The sequence below is a fragment of the Lagenorhynchus albirostris genome, chromosome 12, assembly GCF_949774975.1.
Source record: "Lagenorhynchus albirostris chromosome 12, mLagAlb1.1, whole genome shotgun sequence".
Lineage (NCBI taxonomy): Eukaryota > Metazoa > Chordata > Mammalia > Artiodactyla > Delphinidae > Lagenorhynchus > Lagenorhynchus albirostris.
The window spans coordinates 78,678,954-78,704,730 of NC_083106.1; the positions used below are offsets into that span (position 1 = coordinate 78,678,954).

Genomic DNA, 25,777 nt, shown 5'->3' on the forward strand with positions numbered 1-25,777 from the left:
CTGCGGCGAGGGAAGGAAAGGTCTGGACATCTGTTTGAAAGGTGACAGAGCGGGGCAAATGTGGGAAATATTAACATCTTGTTAAATGGGGGGTAGGGGGGTACATGAGTGTTTGTTATACAACTTTTTTTAAATGTGTGAAATCTTTCACAGTTTAAACTTTTAACTAAAATTAAGAACATTGGGAAGAAATGTGCATCAACCCTCGTCGTTTCTTAATTTTGGAAATAAACGAGATTTGTCTCCACTTGCTACGTTTCTAGAATGCCCACGTCTGACGTCTGTATTTTAAACACGACGCACTTGTTTGAATGATTCTGAAGCGGTAACGAACCAGAGGCAGGAGATGAAAGAGAAGATGCACATTCCACGAACCCGCCCTCGGCCTGACCCGCCTCGGGCGCAACCTTTGAACCTGGACCGGGCCTGGATGGGACCCCGCTCCAGCCAACCACACCGTCCATCAACCCCGGCGCCTCGGGGCCGGGCGTTACCTGACCGGGCGGCGTCTCCGAGAGCCGCCGGGGTTCCGGGCGGAGGAGAAAGCGGGGCGACGCCACGGGTGGCGGTACGAAGAGCCCCCGGAGCCCTCGCCCACAGGGCCGCCCGGGAGCAGGGCGCAGGCGCACCGGAGGGGGCGGAGCCGGCCGCAAGCCGTAAAGGGCCCAACTTCGCGCCTCCACAAATCCCGCGAGAGCTGCTTGCCCCTTACCCGCTGGCTGCCGGTTCGAGCATGGTCGACGACGCGGGCGCCGCCGAGGCCCGGGGGGACGGGCTGCTGGGGTTCCCATTTACGCCGCCACGGATTCGCTCCCGGCCGTGGTGGTTTCCTGTGCAGGAGCTGAGGAACCCGCTGGTGTTTTTTTTGGAGGCGTGGCTGGCCGACTCGATCTTCGGTGCGCGACCCGGGGCGTAGTGGTAGCCCCCGAGTCGGGAGAGGCCGCCGAGCCGCGCTCCGCAGCCCTTTCCAGACGCGCGGGCCGCGTGTGATGCGCGGTGCCCGGCTTCCTGCCCAGCCCGTCCCGTCCCCTTCGGGCCAGCTTCTCCTGCCCTTCGCCGTGCCCTGCTCAGTCTCTCCTTTCGCGTTCAGGCCCCGACCGAGACGTGGTTCCGGAAATGGAGTGGATGAGCCAGGCCCTGTTGACGGTGGACGCAGTTCACGCCGGGAAGTTCGTGGAAATCACCGTCTTCGGGCGGCCAGCTGTCCAGCGCCGGGTGAAGAGCGTGCTCCTGAGCCTGGCGTCGAGTCATCGGGAGCAGCGCGCCCGAGGTGAGGGGCATGGAAAACGTGCGTGGGGAGGGAGCCACGGGGGAGCCACCTGGCCATACCTGGTCTGCTCGCAGCCTCCGTCTTCCCAAAACTCCCAGTATGCTACACGTGGTCCCTGGGCATCCCTTGTGAGTGGAGTCCAAGCAGGACCCTGGGAAGGTAGGCAGAGATGGGATGCATTCAGGCCCCTCACTGCCCGTGCCAGCCTCCGCTTGGTCGCGCCGCTGTTTCCAGGTCCTAGGTTCAGAGCTTCCACCCCGAAAAATGATGCTGCCAGCACCCATCCACCCCCGTGAAGGAGTAGTTTGAAACAGTGAGCATTTTTCCTTCTCCAGCTGAGAAGATGGAACAACTCGAGGAGTTCTTGAAGGCCCAGGCACCAGGTCCCCAGGTCCCCCAGAGTCCTGTTGCATAAGTGCTCTCCGGGGCATGACAACAGTCCTCCTTCTGCTACTAGAGTTCAGGAGAAGCAAATATCCTTAAATCTGTGCATTTATTTTTTTCCTGTATCTTGATGGACAGTGGTTTGATTCTTTTGCTGCAAACGTGAGTTTGTAGTGCCATTCTAGTAAATAAATGAATTTCCTTTTTTCCAATGTCATAAAGATCTTGGCTCACTCAAAATTAAGCAAATTTATAAAAAAAGATTGACTCTGTTCATTCATATCTTGATGTGAGAGGCTGATAGGTGGAGGGTTTATTTTTGTTTTTTTCTTAGTTTCTATCGTTTTGAAACTACTAACCCTTTTATGATTTTATGGTCAGAGTCAGGCCCTCATGCACAGGGGGCAGAAATGCAGGGTCAGTCTGCTTTGGGTTTCTTTTGCATCATTTGTTCTCAAACTTTAATGTGTGTAAGGATCACCTCGAGAGCTTGCTAAAACACAGTTTCTTAGCCCCTTTTCCACTGATTCTGATTCAGTACATTGAGCCCATGAATATGCATTTCTAACAAGCTGTTAGGTAATGCCAGCGCTTCTTCTCTGAGCCTCTCATTTTTAAGCAGGTGTTTGGTTCCTGAGTAGCAACCAATGGGCCCGTGTGTTTTCTTGGAGTGGAGTCTTTGACCGTGCACGTGGGTGGGCATTCCAACATGCAAGCTGAGGCGATCAGCATTCATTCTGCTGGTGCTGTGATTTACCAGAAGGAGCCACGGTAATGGGCAGCTTGTGCATTGGCAGGTGGCCTTCCAGCCGGCTGTCTCCTTTGCTCCCCTCCCTAAGCAGGTGTCCTGCATGGGCTGGGTTGTTTTTCCATTACCCTTTACAATGCTATGACCAATCTGTGCAAAACAGTTCCAATCCCATGGTGCTTCCACTTTCAGGAAGCAGAATTCTTGGAGAAATGATTGCCAAGAGCTCTGTGGTGTTAGACACAAAGTTGGAGTTGATTTAACTCATACAGTTTCTTCACCCCTTAGCAGTAATGGATTCTAGCCGTTTGCAAGGATTTTAAACACACAGATACACAAATCTTTGATTACAAGGGATATTGAACGTTATTCTACTTCACATTTCTGTTAAACGCTTTTATACATTTTTCTTTATTCATTTCTGTCATTACTTCTTTCAACTCTGAAGATAAGGATTTTTATTATCTGTAAAAGCTTTTGTAATAATGGTCCGTTACACCCAATACTGTCCACCCCTTTGCTTCTCAAATTTTTTGCATATGAAAAATTTTTATTGTATGTAGTTAAACCAATTACTGTTTTCTGTGTGATTTTTTTCGCCTCATCCTCTGTTTTACATTTAAGCTTAGAGTGCCTACTTTTTCTCCTTTTGTAGAAATTTGATGAATATTACTACAGGTTTTTCCTGGTGGGATTTTTACAAAATCATGGAATATTTTTGACTGTTCAACATTTGGAGGAAGAGGATTATGCTTAATACTTGTCCAGTTTTCCAAAAATTATTCAAAACTAAGTTAGTAAGTGATCCTGTTCTCTATCCTTTATACACGTTAACATATTGAAGTCTTAACCCCCAGTACCCCAGAATGTGACTGTATTTGGAAATAGGGTCTTTAAAGAGGTAATTAAGGTAAAATGAGGTCATGTGGGTGGGCCAGTATGACTTTTTTTAATAAGAAGAGGAATATAGACACAGGTATGTGCATACACAGAGGAAAGACCAGGTGAGGACACAGCAAGAATATGGCTATCTCTGCAAGCCAAAGAGAGAGGCCTCAGAAGAAACCAAACCTGCTGACACCTTGATCTTGGACTTCTAGCCTCCAGAACACTTAGAAAATAAATATCTGTTGTTTAAGCCACCCAGTTAATTATTTTGTTACAGTAGCCCTAGCAAACTAATGCAACATTTAATATCTAAAAAGGGTAGTTGCTCTATTATTCTAACTTTCAGAATTTGGGAATAATATTAGCTATATATTTATTAATAAGAGCTTGTATCACATACCAGGCCCTTGAGCTAAGCACCGAAGTAGGATTCTTAGAGCCTAAGTAAATTGCTGAGATCACAGAGCTAGGACTTGGGGGTGGGTGAGATTTGAACCAAAACGTTGAGTCTAGGATCTTACCTCTATAATATACTTTCCCACGTGCTTTTATTTTTCTCCACAGCTGAATTTCAGCTCATTCTCTTTGTGTGTGTGTGTGTGTGTGTGTGTAAGTGTGTGTAAGTGTGTGTAAGTGTGTGTAAGAGGAATTAGAATACACTTAATTTGTTAAGACTCCACAGTATTTGTTATTCTATTGAGGGACAAGACAATGTTTTTTTTTTCTAACAAGTTGCTAAGGTAGAAGTATCTACTACTACCACACTGAAAAATAGCATTGTTGATTTTTCTGATGATAAACATACTTATATCCTCAATGTTTTTAAATAAGGCAATATAAAGTAATTACTCAAAAAATCTCACTGCTCATATGGTCCTTTCAAGTAGCTTTCCATTACTCCAAATATTTCGCTATAATTTTAGTAAACATCTTATTTATGTATAGCATTCCATTCATACCAAAACCATGTACATCCACAGTGTGAAAAGATTCATCAAACAATACAAAGGGGACACATGCACGTAGCCAGCAGCCAGAGAAGAAAAGATATTACCAGCACTCCAGAAGCCCCCATTTTTGCATCCTCCCCAAGGATAACTACTGTTGTGACTTAACTATAAATGGACTCAATCTAAGATTTGTCCATGTTGCCAGCAGGTGTCGTTCCATTGTATGAATAAACCTTAATTTAGTTTTCCATCCTGTTGATGTGCATTTTGATTGTTTCCTATTTAGACTTATAATGAATAGGGGTACTATGAAAATTGTTGTACATGACTTGGTGCATGCATATGTGCATTTCTCTTGAGTATATGTCTGGGATTGGAATTGCTGGATTATAGGACGTGCATAAGTTCAGGTTGCTAAGGTGATTGAACCAGTTGACTTTCAGCAGTGTATGGGACTTCGAGTTGCTCTACATCTTTGTCAACAGTCGATTTTTATTTTGGAGAATTTAGGTATTAGTGCTATTGCACTGCAGTTTTAAAAAATCTAATCACTTAATTGGTTCCATAATATAAAATTGTGAGTGTACAGTTCGCTTTCTTTTTTAGTAAACTTACGAGTTGTGCCACCATCAGCAGAGACCAGTTTGGGAACATTTCCATCACTTCACAAAGTTCCCTTATACCTGTTTGCAGACAGTCTGCTGGCTGTCTCCACAAAGTTGCCTTTTCTGAACATTTGAGATAGGTAGAATAATATTCAATGTAGTCTTCTACCTCTGACTTCTCTATCTAGTTGGACTGTCTCTGCTTTTTGATTGGGGGATTTAATGCATTCTAATTTAATGTAATCATCAGTATGATTGGATTTCTGTCTGCCATTTTGCTTTGTTTCCCATCATGTCTTTTGTTTTTTTCTCCATTTTATGTTAGATAAATTTTTTATACACTTTTTTTTTTTAAGATTTAATGTTATTTGTTTTTGACTGCGTTGGGTCTTTGTTGCTGCGCATGGGCTTTCTCTAGTTATGGCGAGCGGGGGCTACTCTTAGTTGCAGAGCGTGGGCTTCTTATTGCGGGGGCTTCTCTTGTGGAGCATGGGCTGTAGAGCACAGGCTTAATAGTTGTGGCACATGGGCTTAGTTGCTCCGCGGCATGTGGGATCTTCCCGGAGCAGGGCTCGAGCCCATGTCCCCTGTATTGGTGGGCAGATTCTTATCCACTGCGTCACCAGGGAAGTCCCTGTGTACACTTTTAAAGTGATTTTTTTTCGCCTTTGTTTTGCCTTAGGGATTAATAAAAAACTCATTACATTCTGCTTCAGATTAGTGAAAAGGAGGGAAGGAGGAAGGAAAAACAGTTGAATAAGTGGAGACACTATGTTCTTAGATAGCAAAGTTAAGTGTTGCATGTTTGTGGTCTGTTCTTCCCAGAACTCAGTGCAATTCCAATTATAGTCACAACCAGTTTTTAGGGGCTGAGGCTGTAGGATGAGAGTCCTTAAAGTCTGATTTTACATGTGATTCAGAGGGACCCAAAAAGGCTATAATAAGGGTTTTTTGGGGTTTTTTTAAAAATAAATTTATTTATTTTTGGCTGCGTTGGGTCTTTGTTGCTGTGTGCGGGCTTTCTCCAGTTGCAGTGAGCAGGGTCTACTCTTTATTGCGGTGCACGGGCGTCTCATTTCAGTGACTTCTCTTGTTGCGGAGCACAGGCTCTAGGCACGCGGGCTCAGTAGTTGTGGCTCGTGGGCTCAGTAGTTGTGGCTCGTGGGCTCTAGGAGCGCAAGCTCCAGTAGTTGTGGAGCATGGGCTTCGTTGCTCGGCGGCATGTGGTATCTTCCTGGACAGGGCTCGAGCCCGTGTCCCCAGCATTGGCAGGCGGATTCTAAACCACTGCGCCACCAGGGAAGTTCTATAATAAGGTTTTAACTAGGGTCTAGTAAAATATTCTGATTAGGTAAATAGGGCAGATGTGTATTAACTAAACCGAAGTACGCAGGTGGACATAACAGAAATAGCCTGTCACTTATGCTCCACAGCTATGTTCCCAAGATTTCCAGAGAACCCATAAACAGCTGAAATTGTATTCTTTGATACCTTTAGTGAGCACACTCAAAGACACTGTCCACACTAAATTATTTGCTGCCAACCAGTTTACCCTGCCCCCAAAACGTATAGACAGGATTCACTCTTCTCAAACTGCCTGCGGTCTTCTTTCTTGCTTACAAATCCTGCTCTTATTTTTTGATGTTTCCTCATGGTTAGATCTAGGTTATATATTTTTGGCAAAAATACTGAGTAAATCATATTGTGTCTTTCTCAGAGCATCACATCAGGAGGCACATGGTTTGTTTTGTTTTTTCCCCACTCTTAGTGATATTTTAAAAGGCCATGTTTTGATTAGAAGTGTGGAGTTGAGAAATTCTGATGAGGGAAATAGTGCCAACCTGGTGTAACTACAGTGGAGTGGCAGGAGGACCTGGGGCAGACTGTCAGCGTGTGCTCCACAGCTGAGCCCAGACGTTTTCCACACAGTCTGTCAACAGTGAACCTTTTTCTTTGGTGCCTCTAGTCAGCCTATTCAAAAACTGTTCAGACTGGGGCTTCCCTGGTGGCGCAGTAGTTAAGAATCCGCCTGCCAATGCAGGGGACACGGGTTCGAGCCCTGGTCCGGGAAGATCCCACATGCCGCAGAGCAACTAAGCCAGTGCGCGGCAACTACTGAGCCTGCGCTCTAGAGCCCGTGAGACACAACTATTGAAGCCCACATGCCGCGAGTACTGCAGCCTGTGCGCCTAGAGCCCGTGCTCCTCAACAAGAGAAGCCACCGCAATGAGAAGCCCGCAAACCGCAACGAAGAGTAGCCACTGCTCGCACAACTAGAGAAAGCCCTTGCGCAGCAACAAAGACCCAACGCAGCCAAAAATAAATAAATAAATTAAAAAAAAAACTGTTCAGACTGACCTCTTTACTAGCCCTCATACATTTTACCTGCAAAAATGTACAAATAAGAGTCACTGTTTCCAGAATTCTTTAGTTTTTTTAACTTTAAATAATTGAAGTATAGTTATTTATAATATTTTTATTAGTTTCAGGTGTACAACATAGTGATTCAATATTTTTATAGCTTATACTCCATTTAAAGTTATTACAAAATAATGGCTATATTTCTCTGTGCTGCACAAGAGATCCTTATTGCTTATCAATTTTTAAAAAATATATTTATTTATTTTTGGCTGTGTTGGGTTTTTGTTCCTGTGCGTGGGCTTTCTCTAGTTGTGGTGAGTGGGGGCTACTCTTCATTGCAGTGCCCGGGTTTCTCATTGTCGTGGCTTCTCTTGTTGTGGAGCACGGGCTCTAGGCGCACGGGCTTCAGTAGCTGTGGCACGTGGGCTCAGTAGTTGTGGCTCACGGGCTCTAGAGCTCAGGCTCAGTAGTTGTGGAGCACGAGCTTAGTTGCTCCACATCAGGTGGGATCTTCCCGGACCAGGGCTCAAACCTATGTTCCCTGCATTGGCAGGTGGGTTCTTAACCACTGCGCCTCCAGGGAAGCCCAGGAAGCTCGCTTACCAATTTTATACATAGTAGTTTGTACCCCTTAATCCCATCCCCCTATCTTGCCCCTCCCACTGCCTTGTCGCAGCTGGTAACCACTAGTTTGTTCTCTGTATCTGTGAGTCTGTTTCTGTTTTGTTACATACATTCGTTTGTTTTATTTTTTAGATTCTACATATAAGTGATAACAGTATTTGTTTTTCTCTGACCTATTTCACTAAGCGTAATACTCTCTAGGTCCATCCACATTGTTGCAAATGGCAGAATTTCATTCTTATGGCCAAGTAATATATCATTGTGTGTGTATACATATATATATATACACACATATATATACATCTATACACACACCACATCTTTATCCATTCTTCTGTTGATGAACACTTAAGGTTGCTTCCATATCTTGGCTATTGTAAATAATGCTGGTATGAGAATTGGGATGCATGTATCTTTTCCATAGGAGACTTCTGTAGTTTCTGCCTTCGTTCCTTGACAACTTCCATGAATGGCCTTGGGCCTCAGTTCCCAAACAGAATCTTCCTATCTAATCTCCATCTTCTTTTAATGGGTAAAATACATTCTTCTGTATATATAGTATCCATGTCGTTTAAGGAATAAAATGAGCACTACAGCATACCTTAATAGAATAAGATCAATATTTTGGGAAGCCATCTGTATACACCTTTTCCCTCAACTAATTTTGTGTGCATTTTAATAAATTGCAAGACTGCCAATTGAACAGTGAGTAGGTTAGCCCTCTCAGATATTAAAACACTGTATAAAGATACATAGTTAAAACAGTGGGGTAGATAGAAAAAAATAGAAAAAATGACACACATGGATGTAAAATAGACTGGTAATCTTGAGTTTGGGTGAGTAAAGCCAAAGTAGCTTTCGTACCATGTAGTACGAAGATAATTGGTATGGCTATTTCGTAGGGCAGTTTGGCAATATAAAATCTGAAAGGGGCTCATTCTTTAACCAGCAGTTCCACTTCTAGGAAGTTCTCTTAGGGAAATATTCCAACCTGGACTCAAGGATGCACGTAGAAATTCAAGACAGCAGTTTGTAATTGAGTAATTGGAGAAACAAACTAATCAACCCCTAAGGGAAGGGCTAAATCGAATGGTACCCATCCTGAGAAAAATCAAGCTGCTAGAAGAAGGGGAAAAAAGGTGTGTACAATTACGTAAAAGTGCAAGTTAAACTGTTACTTCCGTAAGACAGTAAGCTTGAAACGGCAGATAGGAAGGTCTGGGGACTTTGATCTGGGTGAAAACTTGGATGTCACTGGTCCATGCCCTGCTTGGAGAGGAAACTAGTAAGGTTTTTTTGTTTTGTTTTGTTTTTTAAATCAACACTTTATAGGCATAAGGAATTTTACCTAAGTGTCATCACATCTAAATGCTTTTATTTAAAGTTCAGTCTCCTTTTCTTGGCTCATCTCCAACCAAGGATGTTTACTGTATCTTACCATTCTCTTTCATAAAATCATCTCAGACATGTCTATGTGTGTATATATAGGGTATATTAAACCTAGTTTCAGGATAGTCACAGACTCCTAAATGTTCCATTGGTTTGCTACCTGCTGTTCAGTAATCTTTCTTGTAAAGGACAGAATTTGATGCTCTGGTCATGTGGGTACTACCCAGAGGGGGGAAAAAATCAAGATTGAGTCTTAATTCTACTCTGATGTAGCCTCAGTTGAAACTTTGAGTCTGCATTGATTTTGAGTCTAAATGTTTAAGGTTCACTCAGCCTTGCCTCTTCTGAAAATAGTTAATAGCCTATTTGTAAATTCAGCTTTGCATCTTTATTTCCCTTGTTATAAACTAAAGGCTTATTCAAAATTGGAGTCATCATTACTGGTGACCAAAGGGTCTACAATAGACATACCACTCCCTGCTCTTTAAAATTAGGTTTCCTTGGATTTTTAAAATGAAAATTTTCATAGCACTAAATTGACTTGTGCTATTTTAAAAAAAATCCTAACACCCAGCTGCTAACAGTTTACTTCTAGCCAGGGCACCAGCATCCCAGCCAGCAGCCAGGAACAGGAAGCCAAACTGATAGAGATGCTACTTCTCTCTGCGGTGGTACTCATAGTACAACATGTGAGTGTATAAAGTTAACATGTTGTACATCTTAATTTACACTGTATTATATGTCAAATATATTTCAATTTTAAAAAGTGACAAGGAGGGCTCCCCACTGCTGCGGTTACTAGTTAGCAGGGAAGAGTCACCAGCACTGCTTGTGTCTCGCTGGCTCCAAACATCACTGGAGGTCGAGTGACCCGGGCAGGACTTGGAGATGACAGCTGCGCTGTCCTGGCCATTTCAGTTTTCCCCTAGTCGCCAGCAGTTGCCCGAGCTGGGAAGTCTCTGCTTGCAGCGCTATGATGTGCCCACCCTTGAGGCCCGTTGAAACCAAGTTTTCGCATCCCTTGTCTCTGAGTAGCAATATCTCAGGCTTGGAAAGGTTTCCCATGAGGACAGACTCCACGGCCGGAGAGGTCCCTCACCTTGCAAAGCCAGATGCGCGTGGTGAAGGAGCACAGGGGAAGCACCTGCCCGAGGCGCGAGAGACTGCGGCCCCGGGCGGCTAGAAAGCTCTCACCTGCCTCTGGGTAGAAAGCCACCTGGAGCAGATAGTGGTTGCTGGAGCGACGTGCCTGTCTCTCCCCTTCCCCCTGCCAATTAACAGACGTTAGGGAAATTCGATGCTTTATTAGAACTCTTTAGATTCGTGTTTGCAAACATTTAACAGGGAGTGGTGGGGAGCGGGGAAACCTAGAACAACCCACACCATTCTTTTCTCAGCTTCTGCAGCAGGATAGGGTTCCAGGAGGGGCTTCCACTTTGACCTTGCCTGGCTCTCTTGCTCCTGGGCCCGAAACGCGTTCAGAACCTGGTAACCGGACCCTGGATAGCTTCGGGGAAGCTCTGGGTGGCCGCCTCCCGGGCTGCGCCGGGGGACCGCTGGGTGGCCGCCTCCCGGGCTGCGCCGGGGGACCGCTGGGTGGCCGCCTCCCGGGCAGCGCCGGGGGACCGCTGGGTGGCCGCCTCCCGGGCAGCGCCGGGGGACCGCTGGGTGGCCGCCTCCCGGGCAGCGCCGGGGGACCGCTGGGTGGCCGCCTCCCGGGCCGCGCCGGGGGACCTCTGGGTGGCCGCCTCCCGGGCAGCGCCGGGGGACCGCTGGGTGGCCGCCTCCCGGGCCGCGCCGGGGGACCGCTGGGTGGCCGCCTCCCGGGCCGCGCCGGGGGACCGCTGGGTGGCCGCCTCCCGGGCCGCGCCGGGGGACCGCTGGGTGGCCGCCTCCCGGGCCGCGCCGGGGGACCGCTGGGTGGCCGCCTGCCGGACCGCGCCGGGGGACCGCTGGGTGGCCGCCTCCCGGGCAGGAGGCTTCTCAGAGCCTGGAAGAAGAGCAAAGAGAGGAGGTCGCACCTGTGTCCCACATACTCTCCACATAAGGAGTTACCCCTTCGGGCTGCAGGGCTGGGAGCCCGGAATCTGAGAGAACGAGGTCAATTTGCTCCTCTGGATCCCTTGCAAAGAGGAAACCTTCTTCCAGTCGAATTAAGAGGATGAGACCGCTGCCCCGGCACAGCCAGGACGCACCAGAATCCCTCCCAAGGAACCCGGGGCCTGCCTAGGGTACCTTTCATTGTTCCCGGCCCCGTACTTTGCGCCCGGAGTTGGCGGTGATAGTCAGCCAAGTTCATGATCATCGTGTATACATCCTTCTGGTAATAAGGCCGTCCAAATATCAAGATCTCAGCCTCGCCGTCCGGGTCCCACTGATTAACGTGAAGCAGGGTCTGCGACACACACTCGACATGCGGGATGTGCTCTCCGCCCAGGCCTGCGCAGGAAGCAACGAGGTGCTGAGCAGTGGGGCCTGGGAGGGGAGGCAGCGGGGGCCCGGATGCGAGCCAGAGCCGCGAAGAGGCTGCCTGGGCGCGGCCAGCCTGCGGTGAGGGGCGGCCTCGGCCTCACCGCTTGGGCCCGCTCACCGAAGATTGCTTCCACCAGCCAGGCCTCCAGGTGAATTGCCCTCGGACTCTTCAGGTACTCGGAGTGAAACCAGTAGGGCCGCTTGGTGAGGTTACCGAGCACCTCGAAGAGCGTCCCTTCTCGCTGTTCCAGCTGAACGAGCGTCGGAAACCTCTTGGGGGCGGCCATGCCACGGCGAGCCTCGCAGGGGGCTGTGGGTCCGCTGCCAATCGCCGGCCGCGCGTGAGACACGGCGCCGCAAGGGCCCACCGGCCTTATATCCAGGGCTTTCGGCAAGCCCCTCCCCCACCCGCGCCCTCCTCATTGGACTCCAGGCCTCGCCTCCGAAGCCCGCAGCCGGGGCTTCTTCCCCGGAAGGCGCAGCTGCGCTGGGGCGCGCGCCCAGGGCGCTCTAGCTGGGCGGTAGCATCTGGATCCTGCCGCTTCCCCGAGCGCCAGGCTGGAGGCCACAACCGGGAAGCTGCGGAAGCCTTAACTGTGGACGCTGGGCGGCCAGGACAGCCGCGGAGACGTAGGGAAGATCCAACGTCGGGCCGACAGCTTTCAGAGGAGCGAATCGGTATTTGCAGATAGCCGGGTGCCTTTCAGACAGTTCTAATGGGACCAGTTTAGCGTTCCCGAGGCGTTGGAATAAATTTTAATGGAAAACCTAATTAAGTACGTCGGAAAAACAAACGCTCAAGGAGCAGAAAAAGGTATTCGGAGGCCAAAGTAAGCCCCTCCCCACTTCCTCCTGAACCCTGACCACTGAGCACCCTCCCCAGATGCCACTGCATTTCACGCTTCGGCCTTAACCTGTTAGAGACGGCTGCGCACACCCAACAGCGCCTGGTCCGTGTGGTTTGCACCCCAGAGGGAAATCCCTTGAAAGTAACACGATTATAGCTCCATTTCTTGATTTTTCTGTCCAGCTGAAAGCATTGCCTATTAACTGCTGCCCAGGAAGATGAAGGTACATAGCTCTCCCACCAGTGGTTGGCATATCATGCCCAGATCCAGCGGCCAGAGAGCCTCGGAATTCAGTCAGGCTCCTTGTTTGCTCTGTGGCCAAAGAAGTGCATGAGAAATTTGCAGGCGTCTGACAGGGTTAAAAGTCTTCAGACCTAAGCAGAATATGAATTAGGAGCCAAAGAAGGGCTCCATTCAAAGGATCCATTCAAAGCCTCACGGATGGGATAGACTTATAAACGTCCGTGGGTAGACAGAACCATTAGGAGAGTGTATAACTGAAACCCAAGGATCTGGGCTCCGTCACCACCTCCCCTGTAGGTTCTGGGGGCCACTAACATAGCAACTAGAAATTGACATGTGAGGCCCCATCAGTGTCACCAACGAGAATCCAATTCAGGAAGCATCCCCATGAAAATCTCTAGTCTGAAATCTGTTTCTTATATCAAAATGATATAGGATGATTTTTTTTTTCCTTTGGCCACACAGCATGCTGGATCTTAGTTCCCCCACCAGGGATCAACCCCTGCCCCCTGCAATGGAAGCACAGAGTCCTAACCACTGGACCCAGGGAATTCCCTAGACGATGATGTTTTTGTTCCTTGGTTGGCCTAAGAGGATACTGGCAGTTCTATGCATGTTAATGTCGTGTGTGTGTGTGTGTGTGTGTGTGTGTGTGTGTGTGTGTGTGTGTGTGTGTAGAGATCCTTTACTTCAGTGAAGTTTCAGAATTGGGTAAAGAAATGCTTAAGAGAATTAAAACCATAGTATTAGTAATTGTGTTAAAAAGGAATCTGTCATTTATGTAAAATCCTAGAATATGCAAACTAATCTGTAGTGACAGAAATCAGGGAGTGATAGTCTGGAGATGGGGTGGAGAGAGGAAGGGAGTGGAAAAAGGCACTAGGATACTCTCGGGGGATGATGGGAATGTGCATTATCTTGATTACAGTGGTGGTTTCACTGGATGTGTCTATATGTCAAAACTGGTCAAATTGTACACATTTTAGTATAAGCAATTTATTGTACTTTAAATATTCTCCAAAGTGGTTTAAAAAAAGAAAGAAATCCATATACATGGTGTTTTAGGTTCCTGTAATATTTTAGATAATTTAGCATATTAGAGAGACAGTTTTGCAACTCCAATTTAAAATACATAATTAAGTAATGGATTTAGATGTGTGACTTTAAGATGAAATCCTAGTTTATATTCAATATTGGATCACTGAAGAGAACTTCAGGTTCAATGTATTAATGTTTCATTTATTTGGTTTGAAGGTATTAGTAATTGGGAAGTTCTTATTTGTTATTTGATTAAAGTACTTTGCAATCTTTTTGCCATGTATGAGGATGTTTAGTTAATTAAATATGTCAGTGGGACCTTGTGCCATTCAGAGGCCATTAAACATAATTGTTAAAACTTTCTAGGCTTATGAATAGCATAGTAAGGTTTGAAAGTAAAACTTGAAAGCTTAAGGGAGGACTGGTGGTTTGGTTTTTATAATTTGAGAAAATAAAATATTAATTTTCCAAGAAGTCTCTAAACACTCTTTTGAGTGCACAGAAATCACTCTCACAGAAATCATTCTCAACATCTTTCACTGTCTTCCTCCAGCTTACCTAGACTCATCAGACCTGGTATCCTCCCAGTTCAGTTATACAGTTTTGTTAGAACAGTATTCAAGTTTATACTATTGTGGTCTTGTAAACAATATTCATAGCTGCATATAGTTTACTATGATTTCTTGCACAAACTTTTGTTTTTCTTGATGTTATAAATTCCTTCTTTGTTCAAATACTGCTTTTTATTTTTTCAAATGCTTATTCGTCTATGTACTCCTTCATTCCCAGACTCTCCCCGAATGTGTAAATGTCTCTCCAGGACGTCCAGTGGCACAGCGGGCTCTTTATCAGTTCATCCTCACAGTACTGCTCCTGCAGTCTTTTTTTTTTTTTCTTAATTGAAGTATAGTCGAGGTACAATATATAAATTCCAGGTGTACAATATAGTGATTCACAATTTTTAAAGTTATACTCTAGCTTCTGCAGATGTAACTGCTTTTATCTAAGCCAGCTGCTCTCTGGCATGCCCTGTGGATTGCTAGAGCCTTTTCTAGTAAGGCTTTCTGGATGCCATGACTTACTTTTTATTCTTGCTTGTTTTTTTTTTTAAATTCATTTATTGTATTTTTTAATTTTTTTGGCTGCGTTGGGTCTTCGTTGCTGCGCGCAGGCTTTCTCTAGTTGCGGCAAGCGGGGGCTACTCTTTGATGTGGTGCATGAGCTTCTCGTTGCAGTGGCTTCCCTTGTTGCGGAGCACAGGCTCTAGGTACGTGGGCTTCAGTAGCTGTGGCGCACGGGCTTAGTTGCTCCACAGCCTGTGGGATCTTCCCGGACCAGGGCTCGAACCTGCGTCCCTTGCATTGGAAGGTGGATTCTTAACCACTGCGCCACCAGGGAAGCCCGCTTGTTTTGTTTTTTATATTTTGGAGTGGTGGTGATAGCATTCAGGCAAAAATTATTAAATTGATACAGGTATAATCATCTTCAAGATGATCCTCGTGGTTCCTAGTGTAACTTATCTTTCCTACTTTCTTTCCTTCTTTTTTTTTCCTGCTTTGTTTCTGATTAGCTTCCAGAAAGCTGGGAATGAACTAACTGAATTCCAGGAAGGAAGCAGAGAATTAGAAGCAGAATTGCAGGAAAAATTGGTACAGGCTGAAGAAAGAAATAGACACTTGCAAGCTGATAACCAGACTGAAATACGAAGTGGAAGCATTCAAGGTAATTGTGGTAGTAGAAGCTGGTGTCTACTGTGCCGGGTTGATGCAAATGAGAAATACATTTTTTCAGGTGGAGCTTAAGAGCAGTGGGCAACAAAAAAATATATAAAAACAGGTTGCAAGTGAATTTTTGAAATAAAATGTTTTATTTCATGGAACCAAGGGAAAGGTGGTTTAGAGTTTAGAAGTTCACTTGGAAACCTCATAGCTGTCAGTTTTCTAGCTATAATGTTCCTAGGTATAATATTGTATCCCTGTAATTTTCAAAGGCTGTCTGATTATTTGACAATAGATTGCTTCATTCTATAGTACTTGAAAATTGTACATATATGTGAAATATGCATTTATTTCATCGTTCGTTATCTCCTCAGTTTTGGAGTCTAGTTTGGGTTGAAATATTAGCTTTAAAACGGAATCTTCAGCGGTAAAAAGATTAATCCCTTTCTTTGCACTTCACTACCTGCCTTAGCCAAATGCTTGGGAGTGTTTCTGTGTCCAGGGAGTGGGTGGGTTTGGAAGGTGGGGAGATCCGGTAAGGATATGGAATTTGGACTCAGTGTTAGTCTACCCTGGGCTTCCCCGCGCTGCATTTAGCCTGAGAACCCAGAGGTTCCCACACCAAGTTCAGGGTTTTTGAGGCAATGCTTTCATTATTTTACTTCTCTTCAAAGAGAGACTTCCTTTCATTTTGATGAAGCCAGTCCTCTGTCATTTCCTAAGGAAGAATGCGTGTCTGAAAATATTTTCATTCTATTCGCACAGCTAATTGGACATTTGGCTATAGATTCTTGACTAGAAATAATTTTCCCCTCAAAATTTCATGGTTTGCTTCAGTGTCCCCTAGCTTCCAGTGATGCTTTTGAGAAGTTTAAGCCTTTTTGATTTTAACCTCTGGGAAATGTTCTAAAATTAGTTTGTTCATCATTTTTTCGCATCTGTTTTGTCTTACCTCTTTCTAGAATTCCTGTTTATTCAAAAGTTGGCCTCTGCATCCATATTCTTCCTTTTTAAAAATTTTCACCTCTTTGCTTTATGCTGTTTGGGGTTGTCTGGTAAGCACTAAAGCTTGGGAACTAAGTGGAAGCTGGAGCATGGGGGTCTGTCTGCACCAGACATGGGCTGAGGGCGGTGTGCAGTCTCTTAGGTTTTCCCACCAGGTTCTCCACTGGGTTGGCCGCCCCTGGAGAGGTTGCAGGCCCATCTCTGCGTTCCTTGCAGCTGTCCTGCTGCCCACAGTTCGTCCCTGAACTTGGAGCTGGTGTCCCAGACCACTTTGCAGGTGAGAGTGAAGACAGGCCTATGTATTTATGACCATTAGCTTGGCTGGCTCTCTAGCCCCCACGTCCCACACAGAGCAGGCTGGGTGAAGGGAGGGAGGGGCCAGGAATGGATCCCCAGCCTGGATCCCCTTGCCTCCCGTCCCCCCAGCCGGAGCCCACCCCAATCCCTCACAAGACCGAAGGCCAGAAGCGGGTCCCCCGAGTCCCAGATGGTCCCCTGGGCAGGACACCGCTGGGCACACAAGACTGAGGGCCTGGTCCTGGATCCCATGATGCTTCTGCCCCAGGAGTGTGGCCAGTGAGTAGTCTCACTGCTTCTCCAGCTCTGGAAACGGGCCCTCAGGCACATACATTTATTTCCCTCCTTGTCTGAGCCTGGAGGAAACACTTCTTTGTTAAGTTTTGTACTGCTTGGGCAGGAGCATTCTTCTCTTACCTTAGCAGGAGAACCAGCCTTGAGTGGGTGGAGACATCACACAGTCCAAGGTCGCAGGGAGGGTGGACTTTCACTGAACTTGGGAGATATCATTTGAAAGAAGCTTTCTGCTGTACAATGTGTATTACAATTCTTGTATATTTAAATACACAATACCTTTAGCCCACTCATTTACAAGTGGGACAGCTTGTCCTAAGAAAAATTCAAGAGAAAGACACGGATAAACAGCTCCGAATACTTTGAATATTTCAAAGAACCTAAATATTTACCATTTAGGAGACTTGGTAAATGTAGATATAGATCTACATTTATGGTTATGTAAAAATGTATGTTCGCAGTCTATTCAGTGAAAAAAGGAAGCTGTGAAACAAAATGTATACTATTACTGATGTTAAATAGACGTAATTAACGCAGATAATTAAGAAAATCCAAAACAAACTCTAATGCTTCCCCCCTCCTTTTGGTTTCCTTTCAAGTGCAAGGCTCTGTAAAGCATTCTCAGAACACAGTATTAGTGAGTAACTCTCACTCCTCTGTTCCCCTTTACCCCATTTTCCCCCTACATTTAGTGATCTGTTGTCTCTTTACTGCTACTAAAACCTTGAATTCCACAGGAATGAACATTTTGGTTCTCTTGTCCCTGCTGTGTCCCCAGCGTAGAGTAGGCACTCAAATACAAGCACCACGAAGACAGGAATTTTTGTTTGTTTGTTCCCCAGTGCATCCTCAACATCTAGAATAGCATCGGCACCTAGGAGGCGCTCGGTATATATTTGTTGAAGAACGTCCATCATAACTGGCAGCTTCCTCAGAATCTGGTGTGTAGTATCCATCATGAACAGGACTTCTGTGAGTGGAGATGAAATCTAACTATTTGTACTAGGTTAAATATACTACTTATATGTCTTAATATTCCTTGAAAACTAAATAACTGCTTCCATAGCTATTAAAATAGAACTTAAGAATTTAACAAAGTGTTATTGAACCTTTAAATGCCTTAACATTGATAAACGTATTCAAATATTCATGGATTCTTCATTAAAATGTCAAGTTTAACATAAATTTGCTTCCAATGCTTAAAAAAAACAAATTACAAACAAATCAGGATGGTTATAAGAATTATTATCCCAACTACACTTAAATAGGGTACAAAAACTGATATTACCATGGATTTACACTTCCTTATTTATCTATATTTTATTCCAAATTAATTATTGTACACTCCTTGTGTATGTATTTTTTGAGATATTTATCTTTCTAGCACTATGATAATCTCATCAGACCCAAAAGGGGAAGGAGGGAAGACTTCATTTTAGACTCTGCAGGTTGTCAATGCTTAATATAACATATGTCTTTTAAAGTATCTTGAATGGATAATATACATGGTCCAAAGGCTATACAATGAAGTCTCTTTTCCTCATTTAAACACTGTATCTTTTCAAAGCTCTTCTATGCAAATACAAAGATATATGTACATATATGCTTTTAAACACAAATGGTAGCATACAGTACACAGTTTGCAGTATCTTTTCACTTAACAATGTATCTTGAGGATGGTTGCATATTGAACCTGACTTCACCTGAGATACTACAAATTTACTTCTATTTTTCTTTCTCATGCTACAATAGAAATTTCATGAGGATGAGGACTTTTGTCTTTTTCACTGCTTTTTATTTTTTAGAGCTTCCTACATTGTAAATATGTATTTATCTTGTTCATGAATCTTTACCTTGTATTCTGTGTTTTGCTTTGATCAGACATGCTGTTGCAATATATATCCTTGTACATGTGGGAGTATATCTATAGGATAAAATTCTAAATGCAGACCTGCTGGGTTAAAGAGTTTTAACATTTCAATGGATAAGATGTTGCCAAATGGTGCCCCACTGAGATTGAACCATTTTTACAGCATTATACCATTGAAACTTATTTTTAGAGAAAACCAGTACATATACATTGTGTTCCTTCTTCAAAAGACATCGACAACAAGGACCTACTGTATGACACAGGGACTCTGCTCAATACTCTGTAATAACCTAAATGGGAAAAGAATTTGCAAAAGAATAGATACATGTATGTGTATAGCTGAGTCATTTTGCTTTACACCTGAAACTAACACAACATTGTTAATCAACTCTACAACAGTATAAAATAAAAATTAAAAAAATCATTGATGGAAAATGCAGGGGGTGGGGTGGAGGTGGGAAGCAGAGCACGTGAAATGGTGAGACTTCCTAGGACATCACGTAGGACGATGCTTGCTTCAACCCAGTCCTACAGCAGCAATGACCTTTAACATTCGGTTATAAGATTTTCTCAAAATGATGTATTGAAATAACTCAAGTGTTCAAGGTTTTAACCTTCCAGAGTTTGACTTAACCAACACTGAAATTCTGCCCTTCCATATCCTAACAAAATCCGCTTTTGCAAGAGGATATTGAGGAATGTTGGAGAAGTAGCCACTTTAAGAAGCGGAAATTGAGCTTCCCTGGTGGCGCAGTGGTTAAGAATCTGCCTGCCAATGCAGGGCACCCGGGTTCGAGCCCTGGTGCGGGAAGATCCCACATGCCGTGGAGCAACTGAGCCCGTGCGCCACAACTACTGAGCCCGTGAGCCACAACTACTGAAGCCTGCGCACCTAGGGCCTGTGCTCCACAACAAGAAAAGCCACCGCAATGAAAAGCCTGCGCACCGCAACGAAGAGTAGCCCCTGCTCTCCACGAGAGAAAGCCTGCGCGCAGCAACGAAGACCCAAACCAGCCAAAAATAAATAAATAAATTTATTTTTTTTAAAAAAAGCAGAAATCATGCTACCATAGAGGTGGACAGTGGGAAGGTGGCATCTGTGGGGCGCCGAGTGGTACCCGGCTGGAGAAGAGGAAGGCACTCAGCCCCGAGTGGAGGAGGATTGGGTTTTATCCGGGATCACGCGGGGGCCACAAAACTGGAGGCTCGAGCCAGGCTTCCACATCCAGCGCTTACCAAGGACTGCACAGTCCTACTCCCTCTGGCAAGAGTGTCTCCGGTTATTAGAAGTCTTCCAAGGAGACTAAGTTCCTCCCTTGGGGAAAATCTGCACTTTGCAAGTTGTCTTAGTGAATACATATTGTTATGTTCCTTACGGAGCGGGGGAGGTTTTTAAAAAGGCAGAATGCAGCAACATAAAGGGGCTCAATGAAGGGGGAGAACGTGAGGTTAGCTGCTGCTTGTTCCAGGAATTGCTGAGTTGAGGCTGACATCTCCTCCGCTTCTAGGGGCCGCGTGGCTGGGCTTCATTACCAGTGGCTCCACTGGGAGGTCCCCGGGGACAGCGACAAGACCCTGGAGAAACGAGGGGACGGGAACCCGCGGGCCCCCGACCGCGCGCAGAGCCGCCCCAGGGTTGGGTGGGGGCGACTCCGGGCCGGTGCTCTGGCGCCCCTGGGACCTGAGCTCGCTCTGGACGGCAGGTGGTTTGTAGGAAAAACTGGGGCCACGTGTCTCTTGGGCGGGGTGTTTCCCCGTGAAGACGCCGAAGACCCTCGACTCTTCCCCGGAATCGTCCTAGTGGCGCGAACCTAAGTGGCGTTTTATGAAGGGAGATGAGGCTTCTAGCCTCATCCGATTTAAAACGCGATCTCCTGAGCAGCTCTGTTCTGGGAAGAGTGTGCGTTTCAGGATCCCTTTCTAAGGTCCGGAGTTTGGAGAGAAAGTGATTAGATCTGGGCAGACACCGCCCCGACCCCGACAGTTCCTGGCGCCCAGTTCCTGGGGGCCGGAGTCGCGCCCCGTCCAGCGCACCCTGTGACCGGCTAAGAGCGCGGAAGGACGTAGGGGAGATGGGGCGTCGGGGCCCACAGGGTCTCCCTCTCCGTCTCCGTGTCTGCTCGGACCCTGTGGGTCACCTGGCTCGCGCTGCGGGCGGCAGCGCTGGCGGCCGGACCTCTGACTTACCGGGTGGCAATCGCGACCCTACCCTCAGGTCTCAGGTTCTCAAGGTCCGGACTGGGCTGGGACTTGGGGCGGGACAGAGAAGTGTCCTGTTCAGGATCCGGTCCCACGAGGGCTGGGGCAAGTCGCTTTACTTGGTGTGAGCAGGAAAAAGGAAGCGCGGGGGCCAGGCCCTCCCCTCCCCGTCACCTCCCCGCACCCCCTACAAAGACCCGAGGGACAGGCTCCCCATCTTCTCTCGCAATCGCTACCACTTATCCCCTCGGTGGTCTCTGCAGTCTCCTGGCTTTAAATCACATGGCTATGCCAACGACGCCGGACTCACTTTCCCAGCCCCTCAGGCTTCCCTGTAATTAATCATCAAGTTGCCCTCACCGCGCTGTGAGCACACCTGCTACTCCTGTGGTCTTCTCCGCATCAGTTCACAGCAATGCCATCTTTCAGAGTTTCCAGCACCAAACCTTGGAGTCCTAAGATTTCTCTTTCTCTCTCTATTTTTTTAACCCAACCCTTCAACAAATCCCCGTAGGTGGAACTTCAGGGTGTATCCAAAGTCTAGTCACTTCTCACCAGCTCCCTGCTACCACGTGGTCCAAGCCGCTCCCAGCTCTCCTCTGGGCACTGCAGCATCCTCCTGTCTGCCCTCATCCCCCTTAGGTCTCTTCTCCAACACAAGGGCCAGAGGAATTCCATCGAAGGGAAATTAAACTGAGTCACTTAAACACTGAAAGGCTGCCTATTTCTCTGAGTACAGGATGAAAGTTCTACAGCGGGATCCCCGACCTCTTTGATGTGTCCCCACTTTTTCTAGTCCCAGCGCCAGTTCCTTAGACAGTACCCTTACCCTGCCCCATGCTCTAGCTTCAGGGCCCTTGAACTGTCCCTCTTCCTTCATGAGTGTGTAGCTTGGGCCCCTTCCAGTCCCCACACCACCACTAGTATCTTCATGACTTGTACCTGGTTCTCAGGGAGACCTTCCATGTGCTCCGGATTTGAACTCACAACTTCACCCTCCTGACTTGTTTTCATTTCTTCCAAATTACACCCTTATCCAACCAGGTATTTTACTCAGTCTGGCTTATGTGTCTGTTTCCTCATCACCAGCGCTACTACCACTAGACTATGAACACGGGGATTTATTTTTCTGGGTTTTTTTTTGGCTGTGCCAGGGGGCATGTGGGTTCTTAGTCCCCTGACCAGGGATCAAACCCTCACCCCCTGCAGTGGAAGCACAGAGTCTTAACCACTGGACCACGAGGGAAGTCTCCAGGTTGTTGCTTCTGTCAGTGGTTTCTTTTTCTTGCTGAATAATAGTCCATGGTATAAATGTACCACAGTTTGTTTATCTGTTCACTTGTTGAAGCGAATGTGTTGTTTCCAGCTTTCGGCTATTACAGGCAAAGCTGCTGTGAACATTCATGTGCAGGGTTTTGTGTGTTTTCATTTCTCTTGGGTGTATAGCTAGGGGAGGAATTGCAGGGTCATGTGGTAACGATATGTTTAATCATTGGAGAAACTATCAGATTATCTCTAAAGTTGTTGTACCATTTTCCTTTCCACCAGCAATGTATGAATGAGTGATCTAGTTCTCTGAATCCTCACCAGCTCTGGGGTTGGCCCTGATTTTTATTTTACTCACTCTGATAGTTGTATACTGTTTTAATTTATGTTTCCCTAATAGCAAATGATGAATATTTTTTCATGTGTTTATTAGCCATCTGTGTATCCTCTTCACTGAAGTGTCTTTTGCTTATTTTCTAATTGCATTGATTTTTTTCACTCTTGAGTTTTGAGAGTTCTTTATATATTCTTGATATTAGTCCTTTGTTGAATATAGGATTCGGAAATATTCTCTCCCAATTGTAGTTTGCCTTTATTTTTTTTTCTTTTTTTGCTGCACGTGGGATGTTAGTTCCCTGACCAGGTATCGAACCTGTGCTCTCGGCAGTGAAAATATGGAGTCCTAACAACTGAACCACCAGAAAATGCCCATGCCTTTTCATATTATTAACAGGCTTTTCCACAAAACCTTTAGGTGAGGTCCAGTTGATCAATTTTTTCTCTTATGGATCAACCGTTTGGTGACAAGTCTAGGGACTCTTAGCTTAACCCTAGTTCCCAAAGATTTACTCCTATGTTTTCCTGTAAAGGTTTTATAGCTATACAGTTTACATTTAATCTGCCAACACTGCACAGTCTTGATTACTATAGCTATACAGTAATAATTAAATTTAGGCACACTGATCTTTTTTTTTTCAAAATTGTTTTAGCTATTCAAGTTCCTTTATTTTTTCATGTAAATGTTAAAATAATCTGGCCTATATCTATGACAGAACCTTGCTGGCACTCTAACAGGAATTGCATTAAGCCTGTATATCAACTTGGAGAGAGTTGATGGAGAACAAGATGGAAGCAAAGCGGGTTCTGTGCCCCTGAAGGCTGGGGAGAATCTGGGATAGAGAGGAAGCAGTGAGGGATTAGACCTGAGGCGTCACACAGGTTTGGAAGCACACTGTTTCTCAGAGGCTGAGGATACAGGTGTACCTGGAAGGAACAGCACACTTTGGAGGCTGCTAACCAGTTTCCACAGGCCTAGTGATTCTTTTTTTTTTTTTAAAGAATATTTTATAAATTTCTTTATTTTTATTACTATTATTTTGGGGGCTGCATTGGGTCTTCCTTGCTGCATGTGGGCTTTCTCTAGTTGCGGCGAGCGAGGGCTACTCTTTGTTGCAGTGCGTGGGCTTCTCATTGCGGTGGCTTCTCCTTTTGCAGAGCACAGGCTCTAGGTGCCTGGGCTTCAATAGTTGTGACACGCGGGCTCAGTAGTTGTGTGTCGAGGGCTCTAGAGCGCAGGCTCAGTAGTTGTGGCACACAGGCTTAGTTGCTCCGCAGCATGTGGGATCTTCCTGGACCAGGGCTCGAACCCCCTGCCTTGGCAGGCGGATTCTTAATCACTGCGCCACCAGGGAATCCCAGGCCTAGTGATTCTTACAGGTATTTTGTTTTACCCACACCATTTTTTTCTTATACCTTAAAAAAAAATTTATTTTATATTGGAATATATTTGATTTACAACGTTGTGTTAGTTTCAGGTTCTACCTTTTGAATCAGGTGCCAACATTATAAAATTGGGAAATTTCACATAAAAATCAGAATATCTGGGCTCACGTGCCGGCGTGGCAATTGGCCAATGGCAATGGATAATCCCCTTTCTACTTGGGGACCTGGAGGAGGGACTTGGTGGGGGGCTGGAGGGTAAGGCAGGCTATTTAAGGGATTCCCTCCTGTTGAAAATGGATGGCGGCCAGCACATGCTGTTATACAGAGCTTGAGAGAGCGTGCACTAGATGACCTGCTAATTACCTCACACTTTTCTATGTGTTGGTTTTTATGTTCTAGACGTGGTTTTAGGTAGATCGTGGAGGTATCAATAACCTTGCTACTCAAAATGTGATCCATTAACTAGCAGCACGAGCATTACCCAAGAAACTGAAAAATGAGGAATCCTAGGCCTGCCCCAGACCTACTGAACCTGCATTTTAACAAGACTCCCAAGTGCCTCTTCTGTACATTCAAGCTTGAGCAGCGCATCTCTTAGTACCACAGGGTGTGTTGTTACCTAAACATCCAGGGAACAACAGATCCTATTTGGTTGGTGTGCTCATTAAAAAACATTTAACTTTTAAATACAGTGTTTTGCAATAAAGTAACAACTGAAATCTGGATGCTGCAATTGGGAACCATTTTTATTTTAATCAAGTGATTTTTTTTTTCAGGTGTTCAAGGGACATTTTTTGAAAAGCAGTAGGTCAGTAAATACAGTATTAAAAATTCTCCTGTCCTTTTATCTCTAATCCTTTCTGTGTCCTTTTATCTATAAAGGAAGCACTCGCAAATAGGTTTAATGAGCCTAATGGTTTATTCTGATTTGTGCAGGGCAGTAGATAAATGGAAGCCAACAAAATCAGATAGTAAATTTGGACTGAGTATCATAGATAGAGCCGTAATAGAAGCAACTTAAAATCGTTTGTAAATAAGATACAGAGTTCGACATATTCTGCTGGAGAGTTCTCACTATACTTGTTCTCAGGTCCTCCCCTCCCTCAGGCTTCAGGATTCAGACGCACGGTGCCCCCTCCCTCGCGGGTTACACTGAGACCTAGGAAATGGGAAGTCCCCACAGTCGTGCAGGGCTGGAAGCGGCCGCGAGAGGCCGCTGTGGCAAAAGGGTGGCTCAGTGAGTGTCCCTGCTCATTGCTCTTGGCCCTAAGCCAGCCTGAGATCAGCTGCCTGGCTAGGCCTCCAGGAAGGGCGGAGTCGCGCTGAGACAGTGCGCCAGGCTCGCTCATCGGCCCTTGGGGGTCCCCAGAGCCCTGTGGAAAGAGCTCATCCTTTCCGCCCACCGCGGCCTGCACGTGGCCGAAGCCGAGGCGGAGCAAGTGGAAATGGAAGAGTGCGTCGGCCTCCCGGGCTCCCACTGCCGCGGAGGCCTGGCAGGCGCGGGTGGTGGCCGGAACCCGCAGGCTCGCGGGGCCGCTGGGGACGCACGTCGGGGTGTCGCTGCCTGGACCCGTCTTCGGAGAGAG

At 46.1% G+C, this 25,777-nt stretch overlaps 2 protein-coding genes across 4 annotated transcripts; one reads left to right on the forward strand and one right to left on the reverse strand.

Moving 5' to 3' along the window:
- The first annotated feature begins 718 nt into the window (after positions 1-718).
- OOEP (oocyte expressed protein) lies at positions 719-18,141 on the forward strand. Of its 3 annotated transcripts, XM_060168164.1 has the most exons (5): positions 753-1,270; positions 15,391-15,542; positions 16,699-16,820; positions 16,970-17,119; positions 17,977-18,141. In XM_060168164.1, exons 1-4 carry the CDS (start codon positions 990-992, stop codon positions 17,069-17,071), a joined length of 657 nt encoding a protein of 218 aa, XP_060024147.1. In that variant the 5' UTR covers positions 753-989; the 3' UTR covers positions 17,072-17,119; positions 17,977-18,141. The 3 variants fall into 3 exon arrangements, with proteins under 3 accessions (XP_060024149.1, XP_060024147.1, XP_060024148.1); XM_060168165.1 differs by lacking the exon at positions 16,970-17,119; XM_060168166.1 differs by lacking the exons at positions 15,391-15,542; positions 16,699-16,820; positions 16,970-17,119; positions 17,977-18,141 and adding an exon at positions 1,606-1,875 and having other exon boundaries at positions 719-896; positions 1,091-1,270.
- On the reverse strand, positions 10,698-11,978 carry KHDC3L (KH domain containing 3 like, subcortical maternal complex member). The gene is made up of 3 exons (XM_060168387.1): positions 11,810-11,978; positions 11,455-11,658; positions 10,698-11,209 (listed from the first exon to the last, which is right to left on the reverse strand). The coding sequence occupies exons 1-3, from the start codon at positions 11,976-11,978 to the stop codon at positions 10,698-10,700; spliced, it is 885 nt and encodes a 294-aa protein (XP_060024370.1).
- Positions 18,142-25,777: the final 7,636 nt, after the last annotated feature.

What these genes read in the sequence shown, in the direction of transcription:
- OOEP (XM_060168164.1), top strand. Translation starts at nt 990, where the DNA reads ATGCGCGGTGCCCGGCTTCCTGCCCAGCCCGTCCCGTCCCCTTCGGGC. An exon ending in TCGGGAGCAGCGCGCCCGAG is followed by an intron (nt 1,271 to 15,390) that starts GTGAGGGGCATG and finishes GTTTCTGATTAG; the next exon opens with CTTCCAGAAAGCTGGGAATG. An exon ending in ACGAAGTGGAAGCATTCAAG is followed by an intron (nt 15,543 to 16,698) that starts GTAATTGTGGTA and finishes TTTTCCCACCAG; the next exon opens with GTTCTCCACTGGGTTGGCCG.
- KHDC3L (XM_060168387.1), bottom strand. Translation starts at nt 11,978, where the DNA reads ATGGCCGCCCCCAAGAGGTTTCCGACGCTCGTTCAGCTGGAACAGCGA. An exon ending in GCTGGTGGAAGCAATCTTCG is followed by an intron (nt 11,659 to 11,809) that starts GTGAGCGGGCCC and finishes CTTCCTGCGCAG; the next exon opens with GCCTGGGCGGAGAGCACATC. An exon ending in GGGGCCGGGAACAATGAAAG is followed by an intron (nt 11,210 to 11,454) that starts GTACCCTAGGCA and finishes CTCTTCTTCCAG; the next exon opens with GCTCTGAGAAGCCTCCTGCC.